Below are 22,214 nucleotides of genomic sequence, written 5' to 3' on the forward strand. Positions count from 1 at the left end.
ATTGTCTTATTTACAATATTTATGTGGATCAATACCGCTAGCTTCCCTAAAATATTATGTTATTGAATAAAAAAAATATCGCTAGCACTCGGCATGTTATTCTAACAACAACAATCACATCAAATATGTAAGAATGCATTTAGATATATTCATTGAAAATGTAATGTAGAAGTTTGTCAAATGAAAAACATACCCGTGCTTAGTCTTTTATGATGTCACAACAACACAATTATGAAATGAACATACCTTAGAATCAAGTAAATATGTTAACCCTTTCACGACCATAAGATGTCCAGGACGAAATATGTCAGTACAACACAATATTTTAGCTATTGTGGGTGTAAAACAAGATAATATTACCTGAAAAACATAGCAGGGTGCATAAGTTCCCTATAATTTCATGGGAAATATTTTTCCCTATTTGTTTTTTTTCGATACATGGTTTTGCACAAACTTTTATAGTTCAATAAAGATTGACAGTTATTTTTTTTATTCGTTCAGAAACACTTTTTTCCCATTAGAAACCAGTTTTTTAACATTCAATGAAAAAAACATCTTTTTAATAATAATTGAAGAATCGATAACGATTTTTATAGAATGGAAAAATGTTAAGCGTTAAGGGGTTAAGTAGTTCTTGTTTTTCAATGTCTGTTTTTTGCCTTACCATTAATCTATTAAGCAGTGAGTATCGCTTGAGACAGAAGGTTCGAAGTGGTGTAAGGTAGACAATTGGAGTTACGAGTTTTAAAAAGAAATACATTCCTCAAGTAACACATTTTCTGACCATGATAACTTTCATGGGAGAATTATTGCTAATGGTTTGAATTATTTTTATTATAAAATGATGAACAATTATCATGACTTCATGAGAAGTTTGAGTTGGATTGATTTCATGATTTTTCAACTATCTACACGGAAAGAAATCCGTAACTGCTCTATTTCTTTCCACGTAAATTGTCTTGATAATTATGTTGTTTTTGATGACTTTTTTGCTCCATTATAGAATTAAATATTCAAATTATTTGTCGCTTATGTCCCAAATGGACATCCATTTTCCAACCCAAGGTAAGCGGGTCGTTGATAAGCAAATGAAGGTAAACTTATTAGGGTGAACGATTTGAGAAAAAAAAACTGGTAAGCTTTGGTGGATGAATAACAACTAAAATAACTCAACCCTGCGATATTATAGCAACGAAGTGTCACCAACAGCTCTCCCGTTCCGAACTCTGACGTTTGCGGGCACCAGCTAACGATTTGTTTACCCTTTTCCAATCGTGGAGAGCGAGTATGCGCACTTGTGATTTTCCGGCAGTACCGATCCCGACCACCAGTGGGCACTGGTTCAAGCCAAGCCCATCATCCAGCACCTTGCTGCAGCAGGAATGGCAGGGCAGTTGTTAGTCTGTGATGGAGAGCGGATCCTAACTGATCGGAGCGTCACGTGCGTGCGAAATAGGTCATTTTTCGAAACCTGCCCCACTGCCTAAAGGGTTTGTGCTGCGTCAGGGTGGCAAAATGGTTCACGGAAACGTGAGGTGAACTGCGACGTTGATGTGTGTAGGTGTGAAAGCTCCCCATCCTAAGCGTACCATTCAGCATCCCCATCCTAAGCGTACCAGGCAGGTAGGCAGGCATGCATAGGAAGCACCAGTCAAAAGAAAAACAGTCGACAAGTGGGACGAGCGGATTTTGCTGTGCTTAAGCGCTGTTTGCAGTAGTGAATTATGTCAAATTATTGTCGTTACTAGCGGTAGGTCTAGGTTCATGTGTATACAAAGCGTCCAGATAGAAGGCGAAGAATTGCAATGGATCTAATAAGGATTACCACCCGAGGATACGGATAGCTAACGATAGCATTTCCAAGTGGATAGGCAGTGATTCGGTGCTGTTAGGCGACGGTGGTGCTACAGTTTGCGAATATTGATTTATGGATGTCCCCGCGGTAAGAAGACCAAGGATACGCAACCACCCAGGATATACGTGCAAAGAATGAGAGTGTTGTGTGTCCGATGCTTTCGCGTGAACGTGAAACAATGTCGAGGGGAAATAAGTCCTTACCGGGAAGCACTAGCGAAAAGGTTAAAGTGTTATTCAGCATTTCATGGTGAAGTTTTGAGTGCTGTGTGCTAAGAATAGAGGTATCGAATCGCGGATAAGAGTGAATGATGGATTAATTGCCAGAGAGGCAGTCAAGAGGAAATCAATCCTGTGGCGGAGGATGTTTTGCCCAATCCTCGTGGTTGTGTCGCTTTGAGTGAAATGTGAGAAATCCGAAACAAAGAGAATATCACCCTCATGTGTCCTTCGTCAGTGGATTGCCTACAAATCAGTGATAGTGCCATCGATAGAAGAAGGCAAAAATGTGAATGCTATGAGATTTGTCAGTTTGTCAAAATAGGCGACGGACGGAGCATTATGCTCTGGTGCGAAAGTGGGCCGAAGAATATAAAACATAAGTACATATATATGCCAAATGAGTAGAAATGATGTCAACAATCCTGTAGCGTGATCCGCATAACCATGTTGATACCACTAGTGATAATCATTCCCCTATTTGCCTCGAGTGTCTCTTGTGGTGGCAATAGCGACGAGAATGATTCCGTGAAGAAAACGACTTCACGTGTCGTGCATATTAAATACGGCTCGGTATCCGGCACCATCGAACATCTGGATGGGAGACATCTGGATCCGGTGGAGGCGTTCCGAGGAATTCCGTATGCCTCGCCTCCCGTAGGCACATTGCGCTTTATGCCTCCGGTAACTGGGGCACTCTGGTCCGGAGTCAAGAAAGCGGAGAGGTAGGAGAATGGGGTTTTCCTTATATTCTAAAAAATGCCTAACCTCCTTTGTCCATATTGAACATAATAACCTTCTTTCGTTCTCCAACAATATTCATTTTGCTCCATAGATTCAGTCCAGTGTGTCCACAGCGTCTTCCCGATATCGCTAATGAAACAGCGGCACTGGAACGAATGCCCCGAGGTAGATTAGAATATTTAAAACGACTTTTGCCGTACCTTAGGAATCAATCGGAAGATTGTCTGTACTTGAACATCTACGTTCCAACCCAAGGTAAGAGGGTCGAAAATTAAGTTATCGTTAAGTTTGGAATCCCCCCCTGATGAAACGCTTCTTCCTTGGTAGAATTTTATGACCGATTTAGGTCTGTGGGAAAGCTGCTAAACTAAGAACTGGTCCTGTTAAAAGCCTCGCAACAAACAAGGGAGTACAAATTTACGATGCGACCATGGGATAGAATCGATCCAACGGAAAACACGAATGTGAAAAGCGCCAGATTATATTTTGATTGTGTGTGGAAAGCCCTCTTCCAAAACTGTTCCACGATATTGAAATGTAATAAAATGGAACCTTTTTCGTCGTTCACAATCTTACGGTCGTTTGCTCTCCCTCCCTCTCTCTCACTCGTTCTTGACATAACTGCTTAGTTTGTATGTGCCATCGCACTGCGACGAAGGCCCAGGTTTATCCTCGTGAGGGGATTTTTTCGTGTCATTTGCTACCTGCTTTTATAAATTTTATATTATGTTTACCAAAAATCAATAAACGTGCTCCTGATTCTTTGTGCCTATTTCTATTGCTTTTCAATGTGTAAGCCCAAAGTGGTTTAGTACTTTAAAAGTCACGAAGACACAGAGTTGGAGTACAATAATTAAGTTTATAGACAATAAATTAATTTTGCTTTACTTTTCATGGAAAACGAGGAACTTTTTCCCAAGATTCATAAAAACGTTAGTATGATAATAAACACATACACCTATGGAACTAAGCCATTGTTTTTGGTTGGAATTAAATTGTATTTCATCCATTAGTGCAGTGACGTCTTTCTCAATGACGCATAGGATGCTGCTGTCCGATCACCAGACAAGAGTTAATCAATATAATTTTCTGATATTTCTTCGGAATACCAAAATTAACCAGGAGCTTAAGTAGCTTTCTTCTAAAATTAATACATAAAATGAGTTGATTTCCAAGATAGCTAGAGCAAGCAGCTTTTTCCTGTATTTTTTTTTTTTTGTTTATTTATTCTGTATTGCGATCGGATCGAATGTCAACTTTCCATTCTGTATTTCGATCGAGTGATGTTATAAGAAAAGTTTAAACTCGATCGAAATACAAAATGGAAATTTCGCATTCGATCAAAGTATTTTGATACGAACGAAATACAGTACAAGGGTGTTAGTCATTTGAATTTGTTCACATCAAAAACTATCCCGAATGAAATAGTACATCTTAAAAAAACAAATACTGTGCATAAACGAACAGAAAAAAAAAACAAATACTGTGCAAAACGAACAGGTGTTCCCGGTGAATCTTTCAGTGAAATTCTGCATTCGAAACGCCGGTCTGAAAATACAAGAAAATACAAAATATATCCATATATAAATAGTTAGTTACCTTTAATGCATTCAACCTTCCCGGATCAAGTTTCTCAGAATAATTTAGTTCCGTGGCTTCAATTAGAGTTTACGCCTGGGTTATTGGGTTTTCAACCAGTTCCCAGTACCGTTCGGTCATAAAAGGAACTCCAACTCTCTTACAAACATAAAGTCCAAATCCTCGGCACCTTGCGATACTTTTTGAAGCCGATACTTTTTGGGTATCCCCCAGGAATCTCTTTAAATGTCATTTCACCGAATTTTTTAAATAAAGCTTCTTGTATTTTAATGTTTAGATTTCGTAACTTCAAGTTTTCCTCCTCCAGATTGGTGACTTTAGTTATACAGTCTATTACATAAGAGTGTGGCCACAATTACTCGCGATCGGTAAAGTGGTTGAGCGTGATTTTTTTTAACACAGAAGGCAGTAATGCCCTTCATGCAATGCAAGAATAAATCAGCTGACTAGTGTTTACAATTCGATCTCAGCATTTTTCCGAAATGTGCACCGGTACGCTTCGCGCTTCGAAGCAGTTTTTTGTTCTTGCACCCGAAAATTCTCAAAATGACCCAAGTTGACGTCGTTGACATTTTCCACCTCTTTAAGGATCAAGAGTAAACCAAGTTAACATGTGTTGGTAATTTGTGTATTACGTACATTTTATTTGGTACGTATGTCATAACATAGGTCTATGTATTCATATATGCAGTGCAACGAGTTTATCAAAGTGGTGTGCACGATTGAGTTTCAAACAATCTTTTTTAACAATTATTTATTCTCAAATGAATGTTAAGTCTGACATTTTGGATGAAATATTAGTTTTTAACAATTTTTCACCAACGATTGATGGAAAATTGCTTACATTTTATGAATGTAGATTTTAATTCTTTAATAAAAAAGTTAGCAACACTGCTTCAATGCATTTGTATTAGATTGCGCTACACAAAATAAAAAAAACTAGATATTTTCTGTTACAAAAGCAGTTTTCCGGAAAAATATATAGTTTTACGACAACATCTCATATCCATTGCCTTTCGCGTGTTAAATTAAAGCTTCGCATTTTGCGGAATACTTATAGAAGGTACGTGAATCTTTATATTGCAATAATCCCTGCAAGAAGAAATCTATATATGAATGTGTTTGTTGCTAATCAAATGTGTCAGTGGAAGTAAGCTGAAACTGAAATAATTTTTCTCGAGCAGTTTTAAGGAGTTTTAGACTAAGATTTTCGCTTTTCTTGAATTACAATTTAAAGTAGTATGAACCGATCGGTTTATTTTTCAACCATACGGAAGATTTATTGAGTAAAATCAGAAAAAGAAGCGCCGAAATTTGTTTTTACGCACACATTGTTGACATTACTCATACGCTTGCAAAGAGTCTTGCTCCTTAAAACGATTCACCCACTTACTCACAAACTGTTTCGACTTTTGCATGTATTTCGCCGTCTTCGACGATTCATTTGATAGATATCCGGTTTTTTACGTTTCATTTCATATCATACCATTTTTTTCATAGGAAGCCCATATCATTCCATTAGCATTACAGGGTGTATGAATCACTTATAAGTGGTGTAGTTTATCAGACTGATATCTTTGAAACGTGCAGTTTATTTCACAAAGATTTATTAGTGTCATTTGTCTGACAAACACTAATTCAAGAAAATTTACCCTCTGCATTTGTTGTCTTGATTAACTAGAAATAAGCTGCTATTTACAACTGAAAATAAAATTAATATTTGAAATGAACAGTCACTTTTGCAGTTAGTATACACCCAAACCTCCATTTACGTAATAATCGGGACTATGTAAATCGAATTATAACGTAAAAAACGTGATTAATCCACCTAGCAGTGAGATGATACCTTTTTTTTATCAATACGCATGTGTTTTTGCGTGGATATTCTTCGATGTTTTAGTTCTCATGACATTGTTTTGATTATCGTCGTTTTAAACGGCAAATTGAGATTTTAATCACTCATTACCCTGTAATGCCGAAACTGCAAAACATATCGAATTTCAATCTTAGCGTGCGACAATCGATTGAACATTCCATGAGATGTCGAAGTAAGTTCCACTTTAGAGTTTTTCGTCATTATTTATGGTACTTCCAGAGCCGGTATTCAGGAATTAGCATAGCCCAAAATGATTCGAATGGCCATAAATTATTACGCCAAACAATTTACATGAAATTTATAAACTCATCATCTGTAATTCCAGAATTGGATAAAATTCACCGATTTTGTATGGGACCTTAAGTCCTGTAATATTTGTTTTAGAAGTTCAATTTGGTCTTTTTTGAGAAAATGATTGAGCTTTGAGAATCGATTCGATACTGGAACCGGAGTTCTAAAATCGGTGTAGCCGAAATCAGTTAAATTCACCTGAGGAGTGTGTAGACATCTTTGAGAAATTGTAGTGCGAATTAAAATTTGGGGGTACATTCCGAATCCAAAAACGAATACCGCTCAAACTGAAATAAATTTATTTGGTAATCGACTATCCAAATCTGCAAACCCGATAAACCTGATTATTTATGTGAAATGGACATTTTTATACTAATCACACTGCATTTTCTAAACCAGAAGTCGGATCTGACTAAAAAGTAAGAGGTTTTATAGAATTTTGAGACCTCTCATTTGAATCATAGATGATTCTTAGATTTCATTTGAATCTTAGATCGGTTCAGCCATCTACGAGAAAAATTAATTGCATTATTTTAATTTCGTTTCACATATCATCCTGTGGTTCCGCAATCAGAAGTCGGATCCAAACGTAATTCAGGAACCTTGTTTGGGAGTATACGACTTTTCATATGAATCTGAGTTTGTAGAAAACGGTTTAACCATCTCCGAGAAAAATGAGTGAAATTATTTGTCACACACGCATTTGCTGATCTCGACGAACTGAGTCGTATGGTATATGGAAGTCATGTTCTTCCAGCATTTATTGCTGTAAATAGTTTAAATCAATATAATTATGGAATTACTTCCAACTCGATAATGCTGGTATCATCTGGTTTACATATGCCATATTCGAAAGATTATGTTGCCAAAAATGAACCGTGCTAAAATTGGTCCGAGGCAAATTGTCATAAAAAAGTATGCTGTACACAGTCTTTTTGGTACTTAGAAACAATTATATGTAACAGTATAAAATATCGTGTTTCATGTTGCTCCCAAGCATTGCTTTTTCATACAGCGCTCAAAATTCCTTCTACTGGAATAAGGCTTACACAAAAATATCGATATCTCCGTTAAAAATGAACGGATTTTAACAATCTATGGCTTGTTGGATAGGTATTAACGAGCGAAATCTAAGTCTGGAACCATATTCCGTTTTCAAGGTCAAATGTGACAGATACTGTCAAAAAACTGAAAATTTTGACATAAAACTTCGTATACCTCAAAAAGTAAACATCCGATCTCAAAACCATTCAATAGCGTTTTGGGTGACGGGGAAACCTTTCATTTGCGACTAGTTTGATCAAAATCGGTCCAGCCATCTCTGAGATCTCGACCTCTTAGTTGACAACACGCATACAGACACACACACATACACACACAGACATTTGCTCAGTTCGTCGAGCTGAATCGATTGGTATATGACATTCGGCCCTCCGGTCCTCGGAAAATTTTTCGAAAGTTTGAGCGAATTCTATACCTATTTTTTATAAATATAAAAAAAGGTAAAAAGTTTACTTTATTTGGAATTTTCAATGTAAAAAAAGTTGACGTTATTTGGAATTTTCAACGTAAAAAAAATTTTCTCTATGTATATGTATTATTAGATATGTATGATATATTAGATAGTTATGGAACGAAAATTATGGGTATTTACAGGAAAAAAATATTTCCAAGATGGCGACATCCGGTTTATTGATATTCTTCGAAAACCCTTACAATATGGGTATTTTCGGAACGGGTTTGATGAGTAGATGTCGGAAAACGATGTTTGAGGTGGTTCAGAATTCCAAGATGGCGACTTCCGGTTTATTGATATTCCTTGAAAACCCTTACAATATGGGTATTTTCGGAACGGGTTTGATGAGTAGATGTCGGAAAACGATGTTTGAGGTGGTTCTGAATTCCAAGATGGCGACTTACGATTTATTGATATTCCTTGAAAACCCTTGCAATATAGGTATTTTCGGAGCTGGTTTAGTGCATATTGCGTAGAAAAGTTGATGGAAACGATTTTCATTGTATGAAAAAACCTCATTTTACGAAGTAGGTTCGTAAAAAAAGTTTACGGTATTTGGAATTTTCAACGTGAAAAAAGATTACGTTATTTGGGATTTTTGTTGTAAAAAGAGTTACGTAAAAAGAGGTAACGTAAAAAAAAGTTTACGTAAACGGAGGTTTGGGTGTATATGGATTTTCTGAAACATCAAAATTTGTCCAGATATGCTTATGAAAATAAGTCAGCTGCTCGGTGATTTATTTACATTTTTAGTTGCATCGATTCAAATGAAAAAGAACATGTCAACATACCAGCAATAGCTATCAAATGACATTTCCAACTTATTATAAGATTGTATCCTGATTATGTAAAATCGTATACGTATCTCCGAATTAGCACGATTTTTTACGCAAATTTCTGAACATTTCCCTCGCATTAAAAAAACCTCAGTGTACACAACTTAATACTCTTTGTTTTACATCAAAAGTGCCAAGTGCCCAGACAATCACAACTACAGTATTTGAGTCATTTTTAAATTATTTTTGTTTTCAAATAATTACAGTCCTTGTTGCCTGCTTTGGTGTTGTATGCATCAGAGATGTTGACTCTGCAGATTCATTAGAGAAGTGGCTTACTTCCTAAATTCGATTTGTTGCAACCATTCGTGAAAATTCACTGTTTTTATACACTGTGGTGCTATTCATTTTTTTTTACTCTTGCTGCACTTACTCCGAACATCATATTTTATAGAGCAACATTTTTGAAATTGAAAAACTTAAATTTGGGATTTTGTAGGTTTCTATACTTGGGAAGAAATACATACCAGACGTTCATTATTCTTATTAGATGCACATAAATGGAGCGTCGTAGTCATAGTCGCCACACACCATTATTCGAGTGGGAAGATGGTATATTTTAAAGCCTTTCCCTCTCATACATTTTGTTTCGACGGATTTACTGTCAGTCCGATCTCAGTTTGATTAATCCGTCTTTATGAGCTTAAGCCGTTTGACTTTAGCTGTCTTGTTGAGCAGTTTCAGGCAACTTGGCGTATGAATAGCCAAGTGATACAGAACGTCGACGAACATTTTACCTTAAAACTGATAGTTTTTTAGATTTCGCTTGGTTTCGAATTTTCCTTGCTTTTGCGCTTGGTATCTAGGAATACTTTTTTCTGCAAAAGAACTATAATTTAATTGTCCTTTTGAATTTTTACTAAATATAGTTATTATTTGATTTGAATACAATAAATGTAAAATAAATGTAAAATGACTTATCAGTTCATGAATAAAAACTTTAAACCGTATATTAAAACATAAATTTTTGTCAATGCATTATTTCTGATCAGAGCTGCTAAATGTCACTATCAACGAGCAACTTTGCATGACGAAGATTGGAAAGTTTATGTCACTGGACTGCTGCCAACCAGGCTCAACCAATCATCATATATTGAGTGTCTGAGAGCCGATCTGTCATAACATAAATTCTCTTGATATTATACTCACCAGGATGCTCATTGATTGCCGATGCGATTGATATTATCTTCAGTTCTCCTGTCACTGCTTGATTACGATGTGACTAAATATTAATCAAGCAGCATAAACATTGAATTAAATTCATGTACACCAATAAACTCCGAAATCCAATGAATTTTTACAAAGAACAATGAACTTTATCAATTTATGTTTATGTTAGTACTCTCATGGATTTTTTTTATTTCAGCAGGGAATAGGATAATGAGAGAGAGAACAAAATGCGTCACCTGTCTTTGACTGAGTATACTTCTACTTGGTCATTGAACTATCGAGTATCTCATTTGACAGACACTTTGATCGTACAGTTTACAGTTGACGATGATTTTAGTCAGTCTGACAAGGTCATTTGACATGATTGACAATTTGCAGCTCTGTTTCTGATTCATGATTCTCTCACCGATTCTTCCTTATGAAAATTCTTTCTTAAGCCCTGAACTCAAGTTGTACATGGAAACGCATGGTATTTAGTTCTAAGGGCATGTGATATATGATTTTAGAACTAAATACATCTCCATCGGATGATGACAATTTGATGGAGACGCATGCTTTTCCGAATGAATTTTTTTTTAATGTCTGATATTATACCCGTCCACATTTTTTAAAAATCTGAAAAACATACAGCGTAATGTACTGATAAATGATTTATTTTTGATGTAAAAGCTAGAGTGGTACCAAAAGTGTAAGTGCGATTAAAAAAATTCGAAAATTTTGAACATTTTTTTTCACATGAAATGCATTTTGAAAAATTCTGAAAAAATTCAGAGAGATTTTCCATAATTCCTAAAATATTCCTGATTTTTTTTCAATTTTTTTGCTAAAGAGGTTTTTGAAAAAATTAAATAAAATGAAAATCAGAAAAACCACCCTAACTCCACTAATATGGCAGTTAAAGTGTTAAAATTTTGAGAAAATCATCTCCAATATAAACCCTTTCAAACAGCGCATATCAATTTTTGTTCTGTTTGGGGGCAGTTTTTGTATGAAAACCTGTCTATACCCTTTACGTGGAAGAACATTCAATACTGTGTCTTGAATTCCATGACGTGTAGCTCATTGAAATAAAAAAAAATCAATACTGATTGCGACCGCAACGCGACATGATCCGAGAATCATTGGATCACAGAGTACGTCTGTTAATCAACTAAGCCACAGGAGCACACATCTGCTTGGCTGGTAAAAGGTGCATTTAAATCCATACAGTCGCACATGCTAGCAGAATGCAAGTTACAGTCGAAACCAGTAAAATTCATGCTAATTTTGCATTAAGTCATTACAAATGAAATTTTCTGTCATTTGGCAAATTAGGCAAATTTGTGAATTACTTCGTATGATGGATTCAGTCACCTGTAAAATAAATTTTGTTTTGGTGTGTAGGAATTTAATATACATTGAACAAATAAATGAATCAACCAAACATTGAATCCCAACATTACACATGATGAAGTTGATTTAAATCATGACAACAACTATTTTTCATAGTCTTTGAAAGAAAACATTAAAAATACTGATGAGTTAAACAGTTCAGTTGATAGTGAGATATTTAATGAAACACTACATAATTACAGTTGGGATATTTTTTAAGGGTTTGCCAATATGGCATGTACAAAGTGTCTCGGTTAATTTATTTTTTTCTTAATTAGATCATCAGCGATTTCGAATACATTTGGATATACTAATAGTCATATTTTTCATGGTTGCAAACTACTACGTAAGTCACTGAGGGGCTGGGGTCTACTAGGAAATTGATAGTACCTATTATCTTTCTCCGGACAGGACCAGCCTAGATACCGTGTGGGATCCGATGGAAAAAAAACTTGATCAAGAATAGATTCACTGGGTTGCTGCTTCCATGTCGTAAAAGGCGACAATAGCAGATGTTTTTTTTCTTTAAGTTTTATTTGGTATTTTTTTTCTTCTTCCATGTTATTGCTTGTCTTTCAATATTATAAATTTTATGAAAATGAAAATCCAATCTTGCGAAGATCCGTCGATATTACAAAGTAACAGAGATAACATAGATCGGTATTCTGAATAAAAAGCAGGAAAATTTTTGATTGTTTGATAAATTAATAATTTTTCTCGATAGCCAGCCCATGATCAGTCGGTAGCCCATATCAACCAATATAACCAATTAATCATTTTTAGTGGTGAATAAGAAAGTGGAAATAATAAACAATCAACACGGGCGTGAAATTTATTCACCTTTGTTTGCTGATTTTGAATTATTTGATATACTTGATTGACTATGTTACTACAATGAATCAACTAATTTGTCTAAATCCTATTCACTTATTTATTTTGTAGCAGGTATTTTCATTTAGAAAAATAATACGGAAGCTTTTATTCGTTACAAGATATTATTTTAAATTTTCCTTCAGTTTCCACGAACAAGAACTGTGAATCAAGACTTCCCGGAACTTCAGTATCAAAAATTGTTGAAACGTTCAGTCGGGAAGTCAATGACTCCGAGCACCTTGAAACCGGATCGTACTAAGTCGCGCGCGAATACTTCCATTACTGAAATTTATACTATTTATACTAACGAATATATTTCTCCCGTGATACTTGTTGAGTGCGCAGTGGAATATACGGGCTCCAGTAACAACAAGTGTTGGACTAACATCCCTTCCCATTCCTCAGTCGATCTACGTACGGGTCTAGCCAACACCGGTACTGATGAAAGAACTCTGGGATTACTAGAAGATGTACAATGAAGGATGATTTGCCAGTCCCAGGTCTGATTATCTAGTAATCCTCTATGCAATTTCAGGTAATCCCGATCAGTTACGCAGTAGCAATCAGTCGTATGTCGATGATAACAATATAATAACTAAACGAGCTATAATAATCTGTTTACACTTATCAAATTTCAAAATTTGTCTTCTGATCGGATGAGCTCTGACACTGATGATGACCTTATGTTGAGTACCGAAATACGTATCAGTACGTATACTGTGATCAGTGAAAACAAGTGACAGTATATAATGTGTAGTGGAATTAAAAGAAAAAAAAATCAATGAAATTTTGATCCGGCAATCGGTTTACTATTCCTATCAGTTAAGCCAATACATGTAAATTCTAATAGAATAGTTTATTATGTTATGATTGTAAGTTTAGCTATTATTTTTATCCTATTTAGATCGGCTAGCTATGAATCTTCTGCAACCAAGTTCCAAACGAAGCTAGATTTAAATTTTCTATCTATTTCGTGTCATAACTCAAAAGGAGATCTTAAACCCGATCATTCTCATAAACCTGTGGCTCCGAAACGGAAAATCAGATCTGAATAAAATTCAAAAGCAATCGATGAAAATCGATATGGGTCTCGGCAAACTATTTAACATTTAAGGATATTCAATATAAAGAAATAAAATCGGAAGATTGTACTCTGAATAAACGGTGTTGCATTGTTCAACTCTTATTTTTCAACTGTCTCCACATCCTTGTTTTTTTTTTTTTTTTTTTTTAAATAACTATTTATTGGAATATGAGTTAAAATTAAATTATTAAGATTTAAATTGGGTGTTCAGCCACAAGTGGTGACTTTTCAGCCCTGTTATATATATATGATTTGGTTATTACCATGAAGACATTATTTGCTTCCGCAATTCTGAGATTTTTGTGTAGGGAAAATTCTAAACCTACTTGTATTGTGTAATGGGGAAAAGGAACTTATATACTAACTTACTAACTAATACAGAGAGCGAATCGATTCAATTGAAGATTGCATCGATTTTTGTCGGAATTTGCTTATAATATTATGTGACATTACATCTAATGGTTCTATATTTGTGAGTCTGTGTAACTCATTTGTACTAAACCAGGGAGGACGCTTCAGAATCATTTTCAGAATTTTATTCTGAATCCTTTGAAGCGTTTTCTTCCTGGTGGAACAACAGCTTGACCAAATTGGTACCGCATAAAGCATGGCTGGTCTGAAAATTTGTTTATAAATTAACAATTTGTTTTTTAGACAGAGCTTAGAATTTCTGTTTATAAGAGGATATAAACATTTAATATATTTATTACACTTTGCCTGGATTCCTTCAATGTGATCCTTGAAAGTGAGTTTTTTGTCATACGTTAAACCTAAGTATTTAGCTTGATCAGACCATGTCAATTCCAAGCCATTCAATTTGAGAATGTGATTATTGTTTGGTTTAAGAAAAGAAGCTCTTGGCTTGTGAGGAAAGATAATTAATTGCGTTTTTGCTGCATTTGGTTTAATTTTCCATTTTGACAGATAATCACTGAAAATATTTAAACTTCTTTGTAGGCGACTGCAGATCACTCTTAGATTTCTACCTGTGGCTAACAGACTTGTGTCGTCACAGAATAGCGATTTCTGACAACCAACGGGTAGATTTGGAAGATCAGAAGTGAAAATATTATACAAGATTGGAGCTACACTCGAACCCTGCGGAACACCGGCTCGTACGGGTAGCAATTCAGATTTACAATTCTGATAGCTAACCTGAAGAGTACGATCAGTTAAATAATTTTGAATCATTTTGATCAAATAAATAGGAAACTGGAAATCAGACATTTTTGCTATTAAACCTTTGTGCCAAACACTGTCGAATGCTTTTTCTATGTCTAGAAGAGCAACTCCAGTGGATAACCCAGAAGAATTATTTGATTTTATCATGTTCGTTACTCTGACAAGTTGATGAGTAGTTGAATGTTCATGACGAAATCCAAACTGCTCTGGTAAAAAAATTGAATTCTCATTTATATGAGTCATCATTCTTAACAAGATAATTTTTTCAAAAAGTTTACTGATAGAAGAAAGTAAGCTAATTGGGCGATAACTTGATGTTTCTGCTGGGTTTTTATCAGGTTTTAGGATAGGAATTACTTTAGCGTTTTTCCATCTTTTTGGGAAGTAAGCTAATGAAAAACACTTGTTGAAAATTTTAACCATGAGTCTCAAGGCAACATCGGGAAGATTTTTAATAAGAATATTAAAAATTCCATCATTACCAGGAGCCTTCATGTTTTTAAGTTTTCTAATAATTGATTTAATTTCATCAAAATTCGTCTCAATAATGTCATCGTGTGATAACACTTGGGTTGAAATATGATCATATTTCAGTGAGACTTCATTTTCAATAGGACTCACAACGTTCAAATTAAAATTGTGGACACTCTCGAACTGCTGAGCAAGTTTTTGAGCTTTTTCGCCATTTGTAAGAAGTATTTGATTTCCTTCCTTGAGAGCAGGAATAGGTTTCTGAGGTTTCTTAAGAACCTTAGAAAGTTTCCAGAAAGGTTTAGAATATGGTTTAATTTGTTCAACTTCTTTAGCGAAATTTTCATTTCGCAAAAGAGTAAATCTATGTTTAATTTCTTTTTGTAAATCCTTAACTATGTTTTTCATAGCAGGATCACGAGAACGTTGATATTGTCGTCGACGAACATTCTTCAACCGAATGAGCAGTTGAAGATTGTCATCGATGATAGGAGAATTTAATTTAGTTTGAGCTTTGGGAACTGAAAGATTTCTAGCTTCGATAATATAATGATTCAAATTATCAATTGCTGTGTCGATATCCGCAGAATTTTCTAAAATAGTTTCATGATCCACATGATTTTCAATGTGAGATCTGTAATCCAACCAATTTGCTCTATGATAGTTGAAAATAGAACTAATTGGATTAATTATAGCTTCGTTGGAAAGTCTGAATGTTACAGGAAGATGATCTGAGTCAAAATCAGCATGAGTAATCGGTTCACTACAAATGTGACTTTGATCTGTTAGAACCAGATCAATTGTAGACGGGTTTTTCACGGAAGAGAAACAAGTAGGATTACTGGGATGAAGAACTGTAAAGTAACCAGCTGAGAGTTGATTATGAAGTATTTTACCATTACTGTTATTTTGCCTACAATTCCACTGGACATGCTTAGCATTTAAGTCCCCTATTACGAAAAATTTCGATCGATATCTTGTAAGTTTTTGCAAATCGCCTTTAAAGAAATTTAATTGTTCGCCGGTGCATTGGAATGGCAAATATGCTCCAGCGATGAAATAAATTCCATGAATGGTTTCAACTTCGATTCCCAAGCTTTCAATAACTTTAGTATTGAAAGAAGGTAAAATTCGATGTTTAATTTGCCGTTGGACAAAAATGGCAACTCCACCACCAATTCCAGTAAACCTGTCAAATCGATGAACCACATAATGTGGATTACTTTTCAATTTTACATTTGGTTTAAGAAAAGTTTCTGTCACAATGGCAATATGAATTTTGTGAACTTTGAGAAAATTATAAAATTCATCTTCACTCGATTTCAAAGATCGAGCATTCCAATTTAAAATATTCAAATAATTATTTAACATCACTGTTAAATTTTAAATTCATTATAATATTATTTGCAAATTTCCATCCGATTTGAAATGCTTCAAAAAGTGATGAAGTCGAATTCATTTGGATGATCATTTGAAAAAGTTGATCTTGTAGGTAGATCATTTTATTTTCAGTTATATCGCCTAAATCGACTTCATTTAAAGAAGCGAATGGCATTGAAGGAATATTTGTAGGTAGACTGCCATTAGAAGAAGATGATTTGGCCGGTCTACCTATTAATAAATTGTTTTCGTTAGAAGAAGAACTGCAAGGCGGTCCTGTGTTTTGATTATTTACATTAGAAGAAATAGGAGATAGATTTCTACCTAATATACCAGCATAACTGACATTAGAAGAAGATGATGACGAGGTCGATCTACCTGTCAATAAATTGTTTTCGTTAGAAGACGAATTGGCAGGTGCCTTAGAAGAATTTTCAGGTATGTTCTGTAAATTTAAGGTCGTTGATTTGACTTGTTGTCTAAGCGAACGAGCGTTTAAAATTTTTTCCCTGACAGGACATTTCAAATAATTGGATTTATGATTTCCATTGCAATTTGAACATGAAAATTTATCAGTGGTTTCATTCATTGGACAAGCGTCTTTCGAATGCGATTTACCACAATTCAAACACCGTATATCCATATGACAATTTTTGGTTCCATGACCGAAGCCTTGGCAACGACGACATTGCGTTAAGTTTGCAATACGATTATGCCGTTTATAATGTTCCCAATGAATTTTAATGTGGGAAATGAAACGTACTTTTTCTAAAGTTTTCAAATTGTTTACATCACTTCGATTGAAGTGTATTAGGTAAAGTTCATGGGAAATTCCAGAGCGTGGTTTAGAAGTACCATTCGCTCTTTTTTTCATAAGTATTACTTGGGAAGGGGCAAAACCAAGCAATTCTTTTAGTTCATTTTTAATTTCATCAATACTTTGATCATTTGATAATCCTTTCAAGACAGCCTTGAAGGGTCTGTCTGATTTTATATCATATGAATAAAATTTATGAAGTTTTTCGGACAAATATCGAATAAGACTTTCGTAATCTTCCAATCCATCCACCAAGACTCGACATTCTCCTCTTCGTCCGATTTGAAATGAGACTTTTACTTCCGGGAGAAAAGTAGAAAGCTCAGTACGGAATGCTTTGAAGTCGGAAATCATCACCGTCACTGGTGGCATAGATTGATGTTTCTTCCCAGAACGACAAGCGTCCATTTTGGGAATTTTTGAAGAATTTTCTTCTATGTCGCTACAATCGGATTCAGGAAGAATCTCGTAAATATTGTTAGACGGCATAGGATCAACGGAAGGGAAATCCGTCCGTTGTCTTTTATTTTTACATTCAGATTCTATAAGATCGTGAATGTTATTAGAAAAATGTTGAATAACGGATTGTGATTTATTCCGTATTGAATTATTTTTAGCCTTAGGCTTGTTGCCTTTCCGGTTGGACGCAGGCATTTTTGAAATTTTAAATTAAATTAACTAGGCTAAATTAGTCTTCGATTAGACTCCTAGCTAGCCTTAGAAAAGGCTGATTAATTTCTTAGTCACTCTAATATCACTCTTTGTATCACTTAGTCACTCTAATATCACTCTTTGTATCACTTAGTCACTTAGTTAGTGATTCAGGTAGCCTTGAAAAAGACTGAAGCCTTGAATCAATGAAACTCTAGGTAGCCAGAAAAAAAATTCCAGGAGCCAAGAGCTATACGCGTGCGGTGCGAACGACTGTTCAACACCGACTGTCCACATCCTTGTTTTGTACGTGTTCTCATGAGCTGGAAAATCAAATACTGAATGAATGGGACACTTGTTTTCTGCGGTGTCACATCAATTACCGAGCTGTTGCAACTCAAGCGAGTGCAAAAGCAAACATAAACTAATTATTTATACACCGAGCATCAAAATAAAGATATCGTTTGCTTGAATGGCACATATATTCTACGAGGATAATTGAGACAAGTAGTGAAAAAATTGAGTTTATCGGCAGACTACAAGAGCATAGAAGAAAGAAACTGATTTCAATAAAATGCTGATAGCGCTTGAAATTTGAATGCAAAATGAGTGCATCAGGTTTTCAGGTTCCCCGTGTCGGTGATTTAAAGTCGGTTATTTTTTCAATTTAATAAATCTACGATATCTTTTGATAGAAGGCATTCTAAAAAGCTCTTTCAATCTGTTTTCATAGCACGTCAAAGATGTCGGCGAACGAACCAGATTCTGAGTGCATTGGTTTTCATGTTCAATCAATGGAAAAAGTGTCCAAAAGTCACCGTACGCTTGTGGATGTGTCTGGCGATCAAACTGTAATACTCCAACGTAGTTTAGAAAATTTTAAGAGGATGATTTCGACTTTAATAACGCCACATTTTCCAGCAAGTTGGAATGACGCCAGATTGCAAGTGTTAATCGATGAAGACGACACATAAACGCAACGACAGCTTGCAAGTGGGTTGGGAGTTCAATGTGGCTTACTCACCAAACAAAGGCCCCATCCGACTACCACCTCTTCTGAGCAGCTCAAAAATTTGCGAAATGACTTACTCGCAGGTTCAACTCTGCAAACTTAGACTCATATGAAAAGTCCTATGCTCCCATATAAGGTCTCTGAATTTCATTAGGATCCGACTTCTGCTTCCGGAACTATAGGATGATATATGTAATGAAATATTTTATTTATCAGATGCTAATGTTTATTTTATTTATCAGATCAGATCAGATGTAATACTTATTTCATTTATCAGATCCGACTTTCGGTTCAGGAGATACAGAGTGGTTTGTGTAAAAATTTGACATAAATTCATCGGGTTTATCGGGCTCACAGATTTTGAAAGCTAATGACAAAATGAACTTATTTTCAGTTTTCGATCACGGAAGGTACCCAAAAATTTATGTGGAACGCACTACGATTTCTCTAAAATGGCTACACTGATTTTCAAAAATTTTGAATCTATTGAAATGGTTAACAATCCATCAGGCGAATTTAACTGACTTCGGTTACACCGATTTCCGTATTCCGTGTCCGAAAGTATCGGAAATAGAGAAGCTAAAAGAAGGCCAAAACAAACATTCAAATTTAAATACATACATTAGTCAATTTTATCGTACTCCGACTTCCAATTTTGAAATTACAGGGTGACGAGTCTTTTAAAATCAATCCGTCATTGAAGATGAAGAATCCCAAAAATTTTCAAAGTTAGGTTTCACACAATTTCTATCATATGATTGATATTCCAAACTGTCATTTAAAGCGACAATCATTCAAATAATTTCATGCAAACTAATAACACCGAAGAATATTCACGCAAAAAACACGAAAATTTTTCAACTTCTTTGTATAGACGCCAAACAAAAATTAATCGTACGATATGCGTCAAAATTTGACAGAATGTGTATAAAAGTGTTGTCAACGTTGAGAGAATAAAAGTTTACCGATTGGACAAGCGCGGGAATTTTAAAATGAAAATTCCGGTTCTTTTTTTATCATAAGGTACACCACTAAGAAGATTTTAACAGGGTTTTGCGTAGCGTTGCATTATGACGATGGTCTTGGCGGACAGCTCACTGATATAATAATGTTTCCTGTTAATTTTTTTAATTTAACAATACAGTTTTTAAGGCACACTGCTTGGGCTCCAAGATGCCGAGGGCAGTTTCCTGTTGATTGAATAATAAGAGTTTTACTTTCCTCACGGTTCGTCTTCGGCGCATCAGTGCATGAGGGATTATTTCTGATATCCCGAGCAAAAGCAAGGTCGTCGACTGATAATTATGGGGATTTTTTCTGGTATCGCGTTGTCATCCGTCGCGTGTGGGTGATCTTCGGTAGACTGAAAATCGTCAATTAAGACTATAGCAAAAGTCGTTTTAATAACAAACCATGCGCGATTCTTTCAATTTGGCTTTGAAAATAGTTTAAAATTAATCATTTACCTTCCCAAACTCCATCTGATATCACCAACTGTTATGAAATGAGAATAACGAAAATAATAACGACGATTTCAATATTTAAGGTGAAATGTCATAAAACGCGCGCAAAATTTTATCCGCTTCAGTTGAACGAACCGTCGCACAAAGCATAACAAGAAAAACCGACACATAGAAACCAGAACTTTTTTCAGTGATTGAGCGCAGCGGGCTTATCTCTCGTTATGTTAACTTGTAAACAAGACTGGACGTAATGGATTTTTGAATCCTTCACGCTTTGAATATATGCTAATTCAATCGTTATTGTTAGTGATTACTCTTACAATAGAGCTGTGCATCACGAGTATGTATTGACTAACTTGCTAACCATGTACGAGGTCTGTTCAAAAAGTTCCCGGAATTTTTTAATTGCGCGCGTCTGGAGAGTCCGGTGGTCAAATTTTTTTTTATTGTGTTGGTACATATGTCCCTAATGTATGGTGAAATTTTCAGCTGTATTTATTGTTTACATTCTGTCTTGTAGCGGCTGGTGTAGACGTGTTTTTTTGAGCTCGGCGATTTTTGTTAGTTTAAACAATGGAAGAATTGAAGAGTCAAAGAATTTGTATTAAAATTGTATTAAAGTGTAACCAAGTGTGCGAAATATTACAGAGAGCCTACGGTGAGTCTGCTATGAAAAAAACAAGTGTTTACGAGTGGTATAAGCGTTTCCAAGATGGCCGCGAAGACGACGAACGCTCCGGTCGACCCAGCACGTCAATAATCGATGAAAATGTGGGAAAAGAAATAAAAATGATTATGGATGATCGCCGAATTACTATTAGAGAAGTTGCTGATGATGAGTATTCATGGGTTTTGCACCACGATAACGCACCTGCTCATTCATCGTTGCTTATTCGTGATTTTTTGGCTAAAAACAAGACTTTAATCATGCCCCAACCTCCTTATTCACCAGATATCGCTCCGTGTGATTTTTTCCTGTTCCCAAAGTTGAAGAGACCCATGGAACGGACAGCGTTTTTCATCGATTGAAGAGATAAAGACAGAATCGCTGAGAGTGCTACAGAGCATTACAAAAAATGACTATCAGAGGTGTTTCGAAGACTGGAAAAAACGCTGGCATAAGTGTTTTGTATCTAGGGGGGATTACTTTGAAGGGGACCATATAGATGTAGACGAATAAATAAATATTTTTTTAGAAAAATGAGAATTCCGGGTACTTTTTGAACAGACCTCGTATATACCTGAGTTTAGTAGCAACCATGGATTCTTCTTCAAAAGTAATTTAAGTATTCTCGATATCTTTGCCAGTAGTTATATTTTCAAATATTCTACATGAGCGATAATACTAGGCTTGTATTTATTCAATACAGTAGCCTGTCAAGGTTAAAGTTTTAGTTTTGGTATAAAAATTGCTACAGTGTAAAATAATACCTATTATATGATATTACACAGCCAAACATTACTGCTTCAGCAACATCAATGCATTGAGCTCAACAGAGTTGGACATTTTTAGCATTATAAATGACAGTTTTTTAGAAAATAGACGACTTCTTACAATAGCCATTTTATTGTATTCAACTCGTCCTCATTTCAACACAAAACGCAATGCTGCATAAATTCGCGTCATTATTTGATATGTAATTTTAGCTCACGATAAAATGCCACCGAGTCCACCGTGCATTTCTCACACTACCTCAATACGAAATAGCAGTGCGCAAGTAATAAAAAAATGCGGAAAAGTTTTGTAATTTTTTTTAAATTTCGGTTGTTTTTGCTAAAATTTTATAATTTTTAGTTGCATTTTC

The 22,214-nt window shown here is 35.2% G+C and overlaps 1 protein-coding gene across 1 annotated transcript in view; it reads left to right on the forward strand.

Annotated features, from left to right (window-relative positions):
- The first annotated feature begins 1,414 nt into the window (after window positions 1-1,414).
- Window positions 1,415-22,214, forward strand: part of LOC131432365 (neuroligin-4, Y-linked) — a 215,616-nt gene continuing 194,816 nt past the window's right edge. Inside the window, exons 1-2 of the mRNA XM_058598598.1 lie at window positions 1,415-2,798; window positions 2,909-3,072. Coding sequence (XP_058454581.1) covers window positions 2,521-2,798; window positions 2,909-3,072 — 442 coding nt within the window. The 5' untranslated portion in view covers window positions 1,415-2,520. The remainder of the gene's footprint in view (window positions 2,799-2,908; window positions 3,073-22,214) is intronic.

This window comes from Malaya genurostris, chromosome 2, assembly GCF_030247185.1.
Source record: "Malaya genurostris strain Urasoe2022 chromosome 2, Malgen_1.1, whole genome shotgun sequence".
In the NCBI taxonomy this organism is placed as follows: Eukaryota; Metazoa; Arthropoda; class Insecta; order Diptera; family Culicidae; genus Malaya; species Malaya genurostris.